The sequence below is a fragment of the Drosophila pseudoobscura genome, chromosome 2 (assembly GCF_009870125.1).
Source record: "Drosophila pseudoobscura strain MV-25-SWS-2005 chromosome 2, UCI_Dpse_MV25, whole genome shotgun sequence".
In the NCBI taxonomy this organism is placed as follows: Eukaryota; Metazoa; Arthropoda; class Insecta; order Diptera; family Drosophilidae; genus Drosophila; species Drosophila pseudoobscura.
The window spans coordinates 28,360,478-28,374,519 of NC_046679.1; the positions used below are offsets into that span (position 1 = coordinate 28,360,478).

At 45.6% G+C, this 14,042-nt stretch overlaps 1 protein-coding gene across 12 annotated transcripts in view; it reads right to left on the bottom strand.

The window, feature by feature from the left end:
- cic (Putative transcription factor capicua) overlaps positions 1-14,042 on the bottom strand; it is a 54,826-nt gene that overhangs the window by 10,687 nt on the left and 30,097 nt on the right. For 11 of the 12 annotated variants that reach the window (XM_033377081.1, XM_033377082.1, XM_015182778.2 and 8 more), the window contains 5 exons: positions 4,104-5,255; positions 3,890-4,030; positions 3,117-3,835; positions 2,838-3,047; positions 2,652-2,776 (listed from right to left, as the gene is read on the bottom strand). In XM_033377081.1, the coding sequence (XP_033232972.1) occupies positions 2,652-2,776; positions 2,838-3,047; positions 3,117-3,835; positions 3,890-4,030; positions 4,104-5,090 (2,182 nt within the window). In that variant the 5' untranslated portion in view covers positions 5,091-5,255. The remainder of the gene's footprint in view (positions 1-2,651; positions 2,777-2,837; positions 3,048-3,116; positions 3,836-3,889; positions 4,031-4,103; positions 5,256-14,042) is intronic. The other variant, XM_033377086.1, reaches the window with a different exon arrangement.

The following is a 14,042-nucleotide window of genomic DNA, read 5'->3' on the forward strand; positions in this document are numbered from 1 at the left end:
AATGTCTGTGTCTCTCTGTCTGTGTGTGTGTGTGCGTGCCTGCTCTCAAGTGCATTTTTGTTTAGGTAAAAACGAATCAAAGGCAAAGCAAATAACAAGAAAAGAAAAGAATCTGTTGCGCTTCGCACGCAGCATTCCAGCCTCTGCTCTGCCGCTGGCCCTTTGCTTTGTTTCGTCTCAAGTGGCGGCGTCGCTGTCGCTGCTGCTGCGATCATTGCGTGTCTACCTTTGCAGGTGAAGGGTATATTAAATGAAAGGTACGGGAATCCACCACCGATCTTTAGTTGCCACCAGTTCTATCTATGTCCTCGAACTCCCGAAGGCCTGTACAGAAATTTTAGCTACCAGAGGCCTTACTTCTAGACGGCCTTACCTTCTCTTTGGGATACCCTGCCTCTGCAGGTGCTTAGGAATGCGTAAGCATCTCTCCGCTGCGCTCTGTCGACGTCGCTGCGTCTGGCGTGTAAATCACGCTGCGGTCACACTTTCAAGTGGCCCAGCGCCCAGCGGCAGAGGCAGCGGCAGCGGCCGAGGCGCAGGAGCGACAGAGCATAGAAGATTTCTGGAACAATAGAGCTCTTGATTCGGGGATCGGGACATGACGACGACCCCTCTTCTGCTCTCACAGACGGACAGACACGACACCTTTCATGAAAAGCGACAAACGACCTTTGTTGAGGTGTGTGAAATGGTCAAGGAAAACACAACGGCGCGACGAGAACAGCCACGGCGCTGGCACAATAAAATTTTATGATATGCATTTTTATGGTGAATTGGAAATGCATCGACCCCGAAACAGCATTAGAAGGAGATGAGAAAGTTTCAGCCATAGTGACTGCCCAAAGTGCGCTACTACCATTTCCAAAGAATATCTTGGGGTCTCTGAACTGAATGGAAGGCAGAATAGGCTTCTTTGTTCGAGATTCCCAAAATGCGTTTTAGTAGCGGATTAAGATGGGAGTGTGCATATGTAGGGTACATCAAAAGTTGAGCTGACTGTGAAAATCTCTCAAGTAGCGCACCCAAACAACAGGAGATGAGTGTTTCAGCTTTAAAGTGCGCTACCATTTCCAAAGAATGTTTTGGTTCGAAATCCGGTTATGGCCTGAACTGAATGAAAGAACTTGTTCTTTCTTCTACATTCCCTAAACATATTTTAGTAGTGGATTAGGGAGTGGGAATATGATACGCAAGGGTGCATATAGAGTTGACCAGTTTCGAAACTAACTCAAAGAAATCTTTCTGGAAGCAACCCGAGGATTAATCGAAGGACTAATCAGTTTCTGCTCTGAGTAAATAAAAATATGAATTGAACTAAATATTTTATTGGAAAGGGATTATTATGGCAAAGTGCTGCAGCACCAATTTGAAGCTTAGTCGAGGAAGCCTCTCTAGAAGAGCAATATATGAGAAAGTTGTAGCTTTATGGATGTTTTTCCTTGTTCTACGGGCCCAAACCTACTTAGAGGCTTAAATAAACTCTCTAAAAAGGGTAACTAAAAAGTCGACAGGCCCAGATGCAAAATCTTTCTAGAAGCGCCGCGATAGATGACCAGAGCGAGAAAAACAAATGGACTGAAAGCCTCTCTCTGTCAGGCTCTGCTTAAGGTTCGCTCTCTGCCCTGCCCTTTTTATACCCAATACTCAAAATGAGTATAGGGATATATAAGATTTGTGGTGAAAATGGATGTTTGTAACGTCCAGAACCCCACAAAGGACGAAAATCTGGGGCATCCACAAATCTCAGAGACTATTAAGGCTAGAGTAACCAAATTTGGTATCCACACTCCTGTTGGATCTCACTATAAAACTTATATTTCAAAATTTCGTTACCCCTATTTTTTTTAATTTTCAAAATTGTCATTTTTCAATTGCAAAATCAATAAAAATCAAAAATAATCATTATTAAAAAAAAATCAAAAATAATAATTATATACTGTATATAAAGTGTAATTATTATTCTTGATTTTTATTATTAAATAATTATTATACAATAAAACTCAAAAATATTAATTAATCAATAAAAATCAAAATTAATAATGATATAAAGTGTAATTATTGTATAATTAAGTATAGTATAATTATTATTATATTATAATTATTATGTGTAATTATTATTTTGGATTCTTATTGTATAATTATTATTTTTGATTTGTATTTTTTTTGCTTAAAATAAAACTAAAAAAAATTTTAAAAAAAATGAAGCGCCCGACGACCCGTTCAAACTGACTTTGTGTCTCTCTCGCACGCAATCTTTACCGCGTCGTTCAATGTCAGCGCCGTCTGCCGGAGGAGAGGCATACTGACCAAGTATCGGGTATAAATGTAGAGTTGCGGTCTCCGCAGCAACTCACCACGTTCCCCCTTGTTTCTCTTTCTCTCTGCCTGGTGGTGTGGGTAATTGCGTGAACAGAGAGATAGATTAACAGTTAAGCTGGCGCTGGTGTGAGAGAGCGGCACCAGCAGCAGCAGAGGCTGGAAAGGCCAGCCTTGAAATGAATTGCAGCTCAAAACTATGAATAAATTTCCACACAAATTCCAATTTTAATGCTTTTATGAGGCGGCTCTTAGACACTCTATCTATCTCTTTCTTTTATTTTCGTGGGTCATAAAAAGTCAAAAAGGTGTGAGGACTACATATAGAGACTTACCTAGCACGGCGGCCGCATCGGTGTCCTCCTGATCGTAGCGACCCTTGACCCGATAGTTGGGCGATGTCTCCGAGTCACGCGATGTGTCCTCATCGATCTGTGTCTTGCTGCTGGAACGACTATCACTGAAAAGGGTTAAAAACAAGGGTTAAGTGGCCAAGAGATAGGACGGATCAGATGACAAACCTCAGTAAACGATTCGGACCCGTGGACGAGGGATGGGCACTGTTACCCTTCTGATTCAAATGCCTCGAACAGAAGCCCCTCCTCTGAGATTCCTTCGTGCAGAGCATACAGAGGCGTCGCCACTGCTTCCCATTGTACTTCTTGCGCACGCCGGACTCCGATTCCACGATGTCGCCCTTCTTGAAACGATGCGGCGTAGTAGCCTGAGATCTGTGAGAGAGCATAGAGTATATTCCACTGGAATACGCGAGAGAGGGAGGGAGAGAGAGAGAGTCGCACCTTGGAGTTGCTGGATGAGATCGTGGTGTCAGCCTCTGATCGAATAGACTGGACGTACTGCCGCGGCTCTGCATGCTGCTCCGTTTGCTGCAGGCGCTCATCTTCTCCGTGTCCAGGTCGCCGGCAGCCGGCGAATACCCGATACCCACCACATTCAGCTCGTCATCCGAATCGTAGTCGTCGTAGCCACGCGACGCTGGCTGCTGTTGGGTTTTCAGGTGCTGCTGCTGCTGCCCATTGCTTCCCGGAGAGATCACTATGTCCGGCAGGCCGTTCACCTGCACCGCCGTCTGCCCCGTGGTCGTCTGCTCCACCACATGGCCCCCCAGCCCCAAGGGCGGTCGCGCCGTCGGCGCTACACCGCTCTGGAACGGTGATGTGGCCGTCGTCCGGTAATACTCTTCTTGTTTCAGATGCGGTTGCGGCTGCTGCTGCTGCTGGGAGGTGGACGTGGGCGTGGGCGGTGCCGTGGGCAGCTTGCCGTCGTACCGTGTGGCCACAAAAGTAAGGGGCGTTCCTGTGGCCACCTTTGGGTACACAATGTTGCCACTGGACACGGGCACGGGCACGGGCACGGGCATGGCCTCCACTGCCTTCCGCTTGCCTGTTGTCGTTGTTGCTACGGTTGGCCCCGAGGAGGGTGACAGCTCGCTGAGCTCGTCCCACCAGGGTGGCTGCAACAGACGTAGATCCGCACGACGCACAACCTTTGTGGGCGCCTAAGATGGAGAGTTTTCAATGCAAATACTATGAATATCCCCTTAGAACCTTACCATATCATCGCCAAACAATTGGACACTGTATTGCTTTGTGGCCTGATTGATGTCCGTGATGATGCCCTCCACATAAACGAAGCTGCCAGAGCTACGTCCCTCCACACGCTGGCGCACACAGACCCGGGCATCCAGCGTGATCTATGGAAACGGAAATTTACACGAAATTTCTTTATAAAGGATATTCGAAAGGACTATTAGGGATAGTACGTACATCGGCCATGGGTGGACTGGCATCGAGTATCACATGATATCGTCCATTGTGGAACACATCCGGATATAGGAGCAGTCCCAGATCGGTGGAATCGAATTCCACGAGTATTGAATCGGGTTGTGCCTCCTGCACTTGTCGTATAATCCCTGGGGCATAATGATTATGGATTTTGGCTAGGACACGGGTATTGTTCCACTCGCTGAGATCGAGTAAGGATTGTTGTTGCTGCTGCTGCTGCTGTTGCGGCTGTGGATGTTGCTCCTGTACATGTTGCTGATTGTGAGAGTTAAAGATAAAACGCTGCTGCTGCTGCTGCTGCTGTTGCTGTTGCTGCTGCTGTTGGTAGTAGACAGCCGTTGTGGGCGTGTGTGTGCGTTGCTGATGATTGATTGTTGCCGCATGGCCATTGTTATTGCTGCTGCTGCTGCTGCTGCATGCCACATGTTGCTTGTAAGTACTACTACCGCCGGCATGTTGCAGCGGGGATGCAATTATAATACGTTGTTGCTGTTGCTGTTGTTGCTGTTGCAGCTTGATATCGCTGGCGCCTGCACCGCAATTCAATGCCGAAGGACTCACATGTGAGTCCAGCTCTGCTGGATCAAATTTTCGCTTCTTGGGATGTTGGCGCGGCTGAGGTGGTGCCTGTTGCTGTTGCTGAGGTGTGGATGTTGTTGCAGTTGCATGCAAGTGCGGCTGAAACAGTACATGTTGCTGCTGTTGCTGATGTTGCTGCTGCTGCTGCTGTTGTTGCTGCTGCGTTGTTTCTGCCGCTGCTGTTGTGGATGTAGTTGTTGCTGTTGTTGCTCCAGTGGCAGGTATCACCATTTTGTTGGTGGCAACAACAAAATGTTGCTGTTGCTGTTGCTGCTGATGCTGCTGCTGTTGTTGTTTCTTGTTTGTTATGACATAAGTTTCGGTTGCGGCAATCGCTGCTGCTCCTGCTCCTGCTGCATTTGTGGCTGTTGCATTGGCAGCGCTGAGCATTTTACTTGCTGCAACATGTGCAACATGGAGGCTTCTACGTGTTCTATGTGTTCTATGTGTTCTGTGTGTGTGTGTGTGTCTTCAGTGCGGCAACAACAACAACGCCAACAACAACCACTGCCTCATCGAGGACTGCTGCATCGTTGCTTCTTCTCGGTTTTGGTCCTGCGAAAAACGAGAAAATTTGTTAATTAAGTTGACAACAGAAAACCATTAAAATCAACGACATCGCCGTCGCCGTCGCCGTCGCCATCGCCGCTGTCGATGTCGATGTCATTTCATAATTAGTGTAATCCGCATCCTGACAACTCTGACATCCTGCCACTGCGCGATCCAGCCAACCAGGACGACCCTGCAACCAGGCACCGACTACTGCCCCGCCATTGGCGCCGCCCGTTGCCCGTTGCCGGTTACCCGTTGGCAGGCAATAAAATTCAATCTCGACACAAATATACGCTCCACTATAATCCTTCGCCATCATCCTTCTTGTTTGGGATACCCCTTACTGAGAAGCGTATTGGGACTTGGAGGTCAAATGAAGAAGGGGCAGCATTACGCAGAAATACGCGTCTGTTTCTTTACAAGACACTCGGAACACTACGATCGATTCTCTATATAATATTTCATAAGAAAATCTTTATTATTTCCAAAGATATTAAAAAAAAAACTTTGTTTTAAGGCTAGATATCACCAATGCTGCCAGGAAGCCAAGGAAGGACCAAGGACCCACCCCCTATCCTACAAAAAACCGCCTCTAAAGGGTACCAAAAGCTTCGACCCCGAAACTAGCTTTTGCTCTCTCTCTCTCTCTGTTTCTGTGTGTGTGTGTGTGTGTGTGTGAGACGACGACAACGGAAACATTTTAATTTGCACAGACGTCCAATGGTCTGGGTCTGGGTCTGGTCTATGGTTCTGGGGTTCTGGGATTCTGGTTTCGGGTACAGGGCCGAAGGGCCGAAGGGCCTCCTCTCCACTGTTCCATGCGACCGACCAGCATTGCCAGCATTAAAAAAAAAAAAGAGTAAAAATGAAATATAAATGACACTTGAAACATTTCATGCCAAAGCCAAACAGACACACAGACACAGGCGTACAGTTGCATAAAAAGTCAAAATCATCTGGCAACCACAAATACACCCACACAGGGAGACACACACAACAGACGCACGCACACAGCAACAGCAGCCTCGACTTTGATGAACTTGTGGCAGGGCCGAAGGTGGCTGGTGGGGGGCAAGTACGAGGGAAGGGGTTAAAGAGGTTCAGAGCGGGCTGCAGGGAAAGGGTAAAGGTGCAGCTTTATGGATTATACAGTCGCCTACGCTACAAGAGAGGCGTCGCTGGGTGGCAAGCCTCTTGTCAGGCTCAAAGGATACCAAAGGAGCCTTAGGAGCATTTGAAAAACTATAATCGCATAAGGAATAGGCAGGCGGATAAAATACCAATAATTTGTACAACTTTTATTGGTTCCAAAGGGAGCCAACGGGAACAGATTTCAAGGAACTCTTTTTTAGGATCATATTACAGGAAAATACCCCGTAAATCATTCAAAACTAACATTTGGATTCGTTTTGAGATCATTTCATCACTAAAAACTTTACAAAAATAAACCAAAATACTATTTTCTTCAACCTCTGTTACTTCTTAACCGAACCCCCATCGATTTCGAGCCAAAGATATCCCTAGATTCTCCCAATCAAACGTGTACAAACTCTATGGACACACCCCCTCATATCAAGAACGCCCCCAAAACCCAACCCAACCCAGAAAAATGGGGTTTGGAGTTGCATCTCTAGCTTCGAACCGTAGGCCGGGCCGGGGTTCCATTTCAATTCATTTTAAAAAAGTGTTGCATACTTCTGGGCATGGCACGTATACGTGGTGCGCCTGTATTTGTGGCAGTTGACAACACAGCGTTGCCATATCGCTCGCTGTTGCATTCTGTGTGGCAGATACGGCTTATCAGGAGGTGGCAGAGAGTCGGAGAGCCTCCTTTTCAACCAGCAAACCCGCCCAGCCATTCTCTATCCTCCCTTCTCCATTCTCCACTCTCCATCCAACCCTATCCCATTCATCTCCATCTCCTTTTTGTGTCGTTTGTGTGTAGGCGTAATTGCGGGAAATGACTGCCACGCCCATTGTGGGCTAGCACACACACACACACACAGGCAGAGAGGCACGAAACGAAGCTAAATTGAAGCAACGTAGCAACCAGAAATGAATCAGGAAAAAAGGGAGGCAAAAAGGAAAGGCCTTGGCCATATTGTTGTTGCCTCTGCCACCGCCTATGCTGCTGCTGCCGCCGCCTCTGCCGCTATATGCGATGGGAGGGACAAGTGCAATGATTGCTTTATTTTCCTTTTGCTCCTTAACTTTTATGCCCATTTTGGAATACCCTTTTTTCGGGGAGGTACCAACGAATTCAAGCAGTTATTAGAACTATAAAATTTATGAGAATTATTTATATTTCTGCCATTAAAAACGATCTATCCAATAGTTTAAAGGGCATCCGATAGTCGAGCAGTATTTTTTTTTTGTTGCTGCACAACTTTGCTTTTCATTACTGTGCGGCCTGGGCTGGTTTTCGGTTGCTAGGCTGCCTCTGCAATTGTTAGGAAAAATCCAGAATAAAACGAGAGGCGGCGTCGGTGCGGTAGACATAGTGTCTGGTACAGTTTTTTAAATTCCAAGAAGCAGAACCATCCGAAGCAGCATGCTGACGTTTGAAGCTCAAGCTCAAACTCAGGGCTTAAAGTCGTGGTTTTAAAAAGTTGATCCCGTGATTAGTTGGACACATGCTCACACACACACACACACACACACGCGAGCGAAGCTTGTGCACATATTTGTAAAGCTTTTATGTAAATAACTGCACATCTTCTATATTTGTTCATGCGTTGCAGCATAAGGCGGGGGGAGTGGGAGTGTGCTCTCTCTCTCCCTCTCTCTGTGTCTGTGTGCTTAGTCACAGCAAAAGGTATGACGGAGAGAGGCAAGGGGCCTTTGCTCTGCTGCTACCGATGCGTGCTTAAGTAAATCTAACCGTACACCGTCGTACACCCACATTACGTCTGTCCCGCCCGCCCTACGGTCTGTCCGTCCGTCTGTCTGCTTGGCTTAGTTGATGGGAAACCATCTACTTTCGAGTGTAATTCACAGGTTCTGGCTGTAGTTACAGTGGCGGGCAGAAAAATCGGATACGATCAGACATGGGATTGTTCAAAGGGTTGTCCCTTGATATTACCCCACCTTTTCATACATATTCCACCCACAGTTCATTGATGATTAACCTACCCCAATTATTTGCCCACAACTGTGCCGCACGGGGTCTCAATGTCCCACTGCAATATACGGTTCATTTGAGACCTAACTGGCCGCAAAAGCAAACAAGCAAAAGCAATAAAAAAAATATACATACAACCCGGCAATTCGAGTGGAGAGCATTATTACAGTTATCTGTTTATTGTAGTTTCGAGCATTGCCAAAAATGTTCACATCTGCATTCCCTGTGTGCGTGTGTGTGTGTGTGAGTGCTTTGTCAATTGCCATCAGCATTATTTGTATCATCATCATCGTCATTTGCATCTGCATTGTCTTTATTGTTGCATTTTATGATGTGGTTCAGAGACGACTGCATTTTGGCATATGCACACACAAACACACACACACACACACACGTGTAATGGAATATTCTAGCTGTTGGTTTTCAAATGGTTACGATCTATACAGAGATCTATAAATTGTCGCTAATAGATTTACTCACACAGTAATGGACTTTGTTTTTTTTTCAAAATTTTTTGTTTGACCAATTTCGCGGAAATGTAATTGAGAACAACACTGCTTGATTTTTTTGTTTTGTCAGCTTTTGTTAATTGGAATATTCCGTTTTATTGCACGATCTCATCTCAATGCAGAGTCATTGCTGCTGCCAAATTGAATGCAAAAAAATATAATAATGCGTGAGAGTCTCGCTCTCATAGACAGACACAGTCACACGCTTCCACGTAATAGTATAAAATTTGTTATGGATATGCATATGCGAGAGTAGTGAGTGCATCGTAATTAGACAAGAGTTCTTTGAACCCTAACGGATTGTGTACGGGCTACTCTTCGTGTCATTTGTTTTGGCGCCAAATCCAAAACGAAAGCGAGCCGAAGCGAGGCGAGGCGAGGCGAGCCGCATTGTAGAAGGCAAAAGTGTAGAACGAAGAAGAGAGCAATAAAAGCCAAAAAGGCATGCAGAAAGTTAATGTCGCTGCTGGCGACGTCGACGCACTTAGAGCAGAATGGCACACACACTGCACTTGGCAACGGTAGCCACTCACACATCATCATCATCATCATCATCATCATCATCTCTACTCTACTCTGCTCTGCTCTGCACCGCTGTCTACGTTCCTCTCTGCCGGGCTGCCGGGCTGCTGCAATGTCAGTAACCCCACTCGTTGACAGCAGGGGAGAGAGGGAGTGCGGGCGAGGGAGAGAGCCGAGCCGAGCCACACTATCAAAGAGTTTGGCTAGAGTGAGTGAGCAGGCAAGCGAGTGCAGTTAGCATTTCAGAATTTGTTTGCAATGAATTTTTTTTTTTTTTTGTTAAGTACTTTATGTTGTTGCCAACTCCTGCTTCTTCTACTGTTCCCCCACCCGCTCTCTTAGTCATTCAAATCACGCTCTGCGGCAGCAGCATCAAGCGAGAGTGAGTTGTGCGCAGAGGCGGCTTAGGCAGGCGCCCTGCCAGCCCCTGGATCCAGCCATTACTATCCCAGTGGAGAAAAATCAGAGAACGAGAAATAATGGAACGAGGGAATGCCGCTCATTTGCGTAGAGTAAATGCAAACAGCTCGTGTGCCTGCCTTCGTCTCATCTCCCGCACACACACACACACTCACTCTGGCACGCATGAATGCAATACGCTGCAGCCAGAACACCAGCAGCAAACGCAGCAGCAGCAGCAGCGGAGAGTATACAACGGGTGTAACAGCGTAACACAGTGGCGGTCAGAAAAGTGGCCTGCTTTAATTAACATCACTTTGATAAACTTTACAGCTTGGAATACTTTATTTCATTAAACATTTAAGCCCTTTTTAAACTTTTTGTGTGCTTCCTTTTACCAGCCACACTTATCAGCCCGCCACTGTGATAGTGTGCTGGCTTTACTCATTTTTAGCTTTTTGCTTTTGCATGGCGTAAATTATTTGTATGCGCTGTGCTTGAGCGCAAAGAAAAAAAAAGAGAATGCATCGGAGAAGAATGAAAAGGCTGCTGCGCTGCGCTGCGCTGCACTGTTGCGACCGCTGCTGGATGGATGCTGCTGACGAAGGTGACGCATTGGGGGTCGGGTCGGCGGACGTTGTTGAGTTGTAAAGACGACGACGACGACGACGAGTGCACGATAAGTTGTGTTTTTGTATGTGCCTGTGTGTGTGTGTGCTGGCTTTTGGAAGACGGACACGAAGGGTCCCGTCCCTCTCCCACTCCACAATCCCGTTTCCCAGCCTGGCAACACGAAACGCCAAACGCGCGAAAATGCTAAAAGCAGAGGCAGGAACATTTTTTTTCTTCTTTTTTTTATTTACTTTATTTCTTCTTGTTGAGAATGTGGAGCAGCAGGAGCAGGCAGGGGGGATGGCGGGGGGTCCACGGCTGCGAAGACTGATTGCAATGGGCCCCCAAACGATAAGATGACGAAGCGAATACTGCAAAAAGGCAACAACGAAAACAAGAAAAGAATGCGCTGGCCTTCGGGGACGAAGTATTTAATACCCTTGCATATCGAATGAGCGCATATCGATGCAGCGCGCTTCAGCAAAAGATATCTTTAAAGCTGAGAAACTGATTTCCATAGAAACAGAAAGGCAGACCAGACAGAAGGATATGCATATGTTGATTCCGATTAATATATACACACTTCTTTGTGTTACGAACATCTGATCAAACATAGAATACCCTCTGCAAAGCACTAAGCCGTGGAGAGGTAGGCCCAAGAAGGATGAGTTCTTCTTCTACTTTTCAATGCTCTCTCGCCTTCCACTCAATGCTTCTCTCTCACTCTCTCTAAACGATTGCCCAGGAGGACTTCGTTCGTTCATTCGTTCGTTGATTCTCTTGATTACAACAACACCAATGGCCACAACAATAGCAAACTGCATTTTGGCGCCTCCTCCGTTTTCCACCACAACAACATTTCCTACTTCGAGTTGTTTCTGTCTTTTAATTGGCTTTAATGCATTTCGATTAATTTTCCGATGGTTGGCGAAAAAAACTTCCTCTACTAGGCCTCCAGACTAATTAAAATTGTTGTTGTAGCGCCACAGAGACCACAGGAATTTATTCCAGGGCATCCACAACCTCATCATCGTCGTCATTATCGTTGCAGGTTCTTTCTTGGCCGTAAGGCTGTCGCCCTGTCGTAGTGTTTCCAGCTAATTGCAGTTAAGCAACAATTTAGTACTTAAAATACACTGCACTTCAAATGATGGTACTTCAATGGGCACTTCTTGTGGGGGGGGGAATGTAAGGACGTGGAGTGTGTGAAGTGAAAGATCAGTGAACTTGTACACATCTGTATAGATTTTACTAGAATATTGCCCTCGTTTAACGTGAAAGGTTCAATGGTATCAATATCTGTCGCACTTCCGTATCTCCTGTATGTCTATCTCCGAAAATATATACGGGTATGTGGTAGTAATAGTAATAGAAAGCCTCATGAAAACAGATTGTATTGCTGGATAAGATATCAATGGTTGTTTTCGTCAAAACGTAAACAATTCTCCGGTGTAAACAATCGTAAGCCCTTGTTTCCCAATAATAAATGGAATTTTCTTTTTGTGAAATATACAAAAATTCCTTGAATTTCAAATCAAAGCTTGAAAAAAATGTCTCAACCTTTCTTTGAAGCACTCCAATTTCACAGAAAAGAAGAATTATCTATCCCCACCACCATCTACCATGTGGGGGGGGGGGGGGGGAGCACCGTTGCAAAATGTATTAAAATGTTGCCAACGTTTTGTTGGGGGTTGACAAACAATGACAGTCGTTGATGATCATGATCAGGCGGGGATTACGTTGATGAAGACGTGGAGCAGCCAGAGACAGCGAGACAAAGAGAGAGGGAGAGAGGTAGAGAGAGAGAGAGAGAGAGAGAGAGAGAGAGAGAGAGAGAGAGAGAGAGAGAAGGAACAACAGAAACAAGAACAGAAACCGTAGCGAAGGCTATGAAAAAGTATGGCGCATAAAATTTGCATTAAATCATTTCGGTTTTTACCCTTTGCAGAGGGTATGATGATTTCGATGAAAGCAGGTTTGGTTGTCGCCTTCCTCAACTATTACGCTCTCTCTGCCATTCTCTCTCTTCAAGGGTATCGCCACCATCGGTTCGCCCCCCTCCCGCAGAGGACAGCCTTCCTTTCTGGTTTCTACAGTTCTCTCGTGGCTCCTCCAGGGCCCAAACGTCAAACGGTAGCCCAAAGAACCAACAAAGTGGAATGTGTTGCAAATTTCAATGCAATATGCCGACGAAGAGGAACACAGAGCACGATGATGATGATGATGAACTGGAAGACGAAACAGGCGACCAAAGGCGGGGCGGCGGCGGGGCGGGGTGGGGAGTGCTTAAGCAAAGAGTTAAGCGCAAGAAAAAAAACCAGGAAAATAAACAAAAAATATGTTCAAAAGAATAAACAGGCAAAGCTTTATGCTTGATGCCTCCCGCCTCCCCTCCCCTCCCTCTCCACACTGTGCCTCTCGGGGGTCGGTCTCTGGTGCTACTGTTTAAGGATGGATTGTGGATGGAAAAAAATGAAAAAGAAACAAAAACAAAAACGAAAGCCAGGCTGTATACGACAGTGGGAATACCCTAGGCCATACACAAACCCAGAGAAGGCTCTTCTGAGCAAAGCATAGACATCCCCATAGAGTCGGCGGTGCTTCTGAAAAGAGTATCCAAAAAGCTATGGGCGTCGGCATCCATCTCTCGTTTCGTTCGTGTCAATAGCTCGCGGTTGCCCACAAAGAAATTGGAACTGTGCCTGGGCCGCCTCTTCCTGTGCCTCAGCCCCAACTATTTTCCCCCACCCTCTACTATATTTGTGGGTGGTCCAAAACACAATTTCAATTTCCTTCTGGGGGGGGGGGCTGCGTAAGCAGAAACGTCTCTCAGCGACTCGGCCAACATTGTTGTCCAGAGAGGCTTAGCGTCATTCGATGATCGAATGGGGGCCAATCGAAATGATTTAGAAATATCAGCAGAAATGCGAAATAATAAACAATCAAAAGCCAAAGGGGATTATAATTGAAGCAATGCGCCACATCTTTGGGTATCTGGGGACTCTTTGCTAATAAATATCGATAGAGGTGGAGTTAATCGATTTAAAATCGATATCCAGGCCTTGAGTCCATCTTAATGGAATCTTTTCCATGGGAAATGGTGAAAAATGGAATTAAATCTACAAAAGCACAATATTAGAGATATAAAAATAGACAATAATAGAGATAAATCAATAAGAAATACTTTTAAACAATTTTTTCAAGTACCTCCCAAACCTTTGAATAAATAAACGAATTATCCCCGAAATAAACGATGAGAACTTTAATAAAGTATGCAAGATCCACCAAGAAACACTTTCAAAACTCTGAGACATGCCATTTGAAAAGTGTCAAACGAATCAATTTATTGGGAAAATTACTCCCCGAAAACACCTTTGAAAGTAATTTCCAACACTTTTTCCCCCCAATTGAATATTCTCTATCGATTACAGTGCTCTGGCCGGCTAATTCTCAACCAAAAGCCATTGCAAACTTAATGACTTGATTGCAAATTTAATTTAAAATTCAAATTGCGACAATAACAACCCAACACTTGAGAACTTTCCCATGCAAGTCGACCGAAACTTTCGAAAAAATAGTATTAATAATTGAGGTAATTCTGGAAAATCGTATGTCTATCGTATGCTA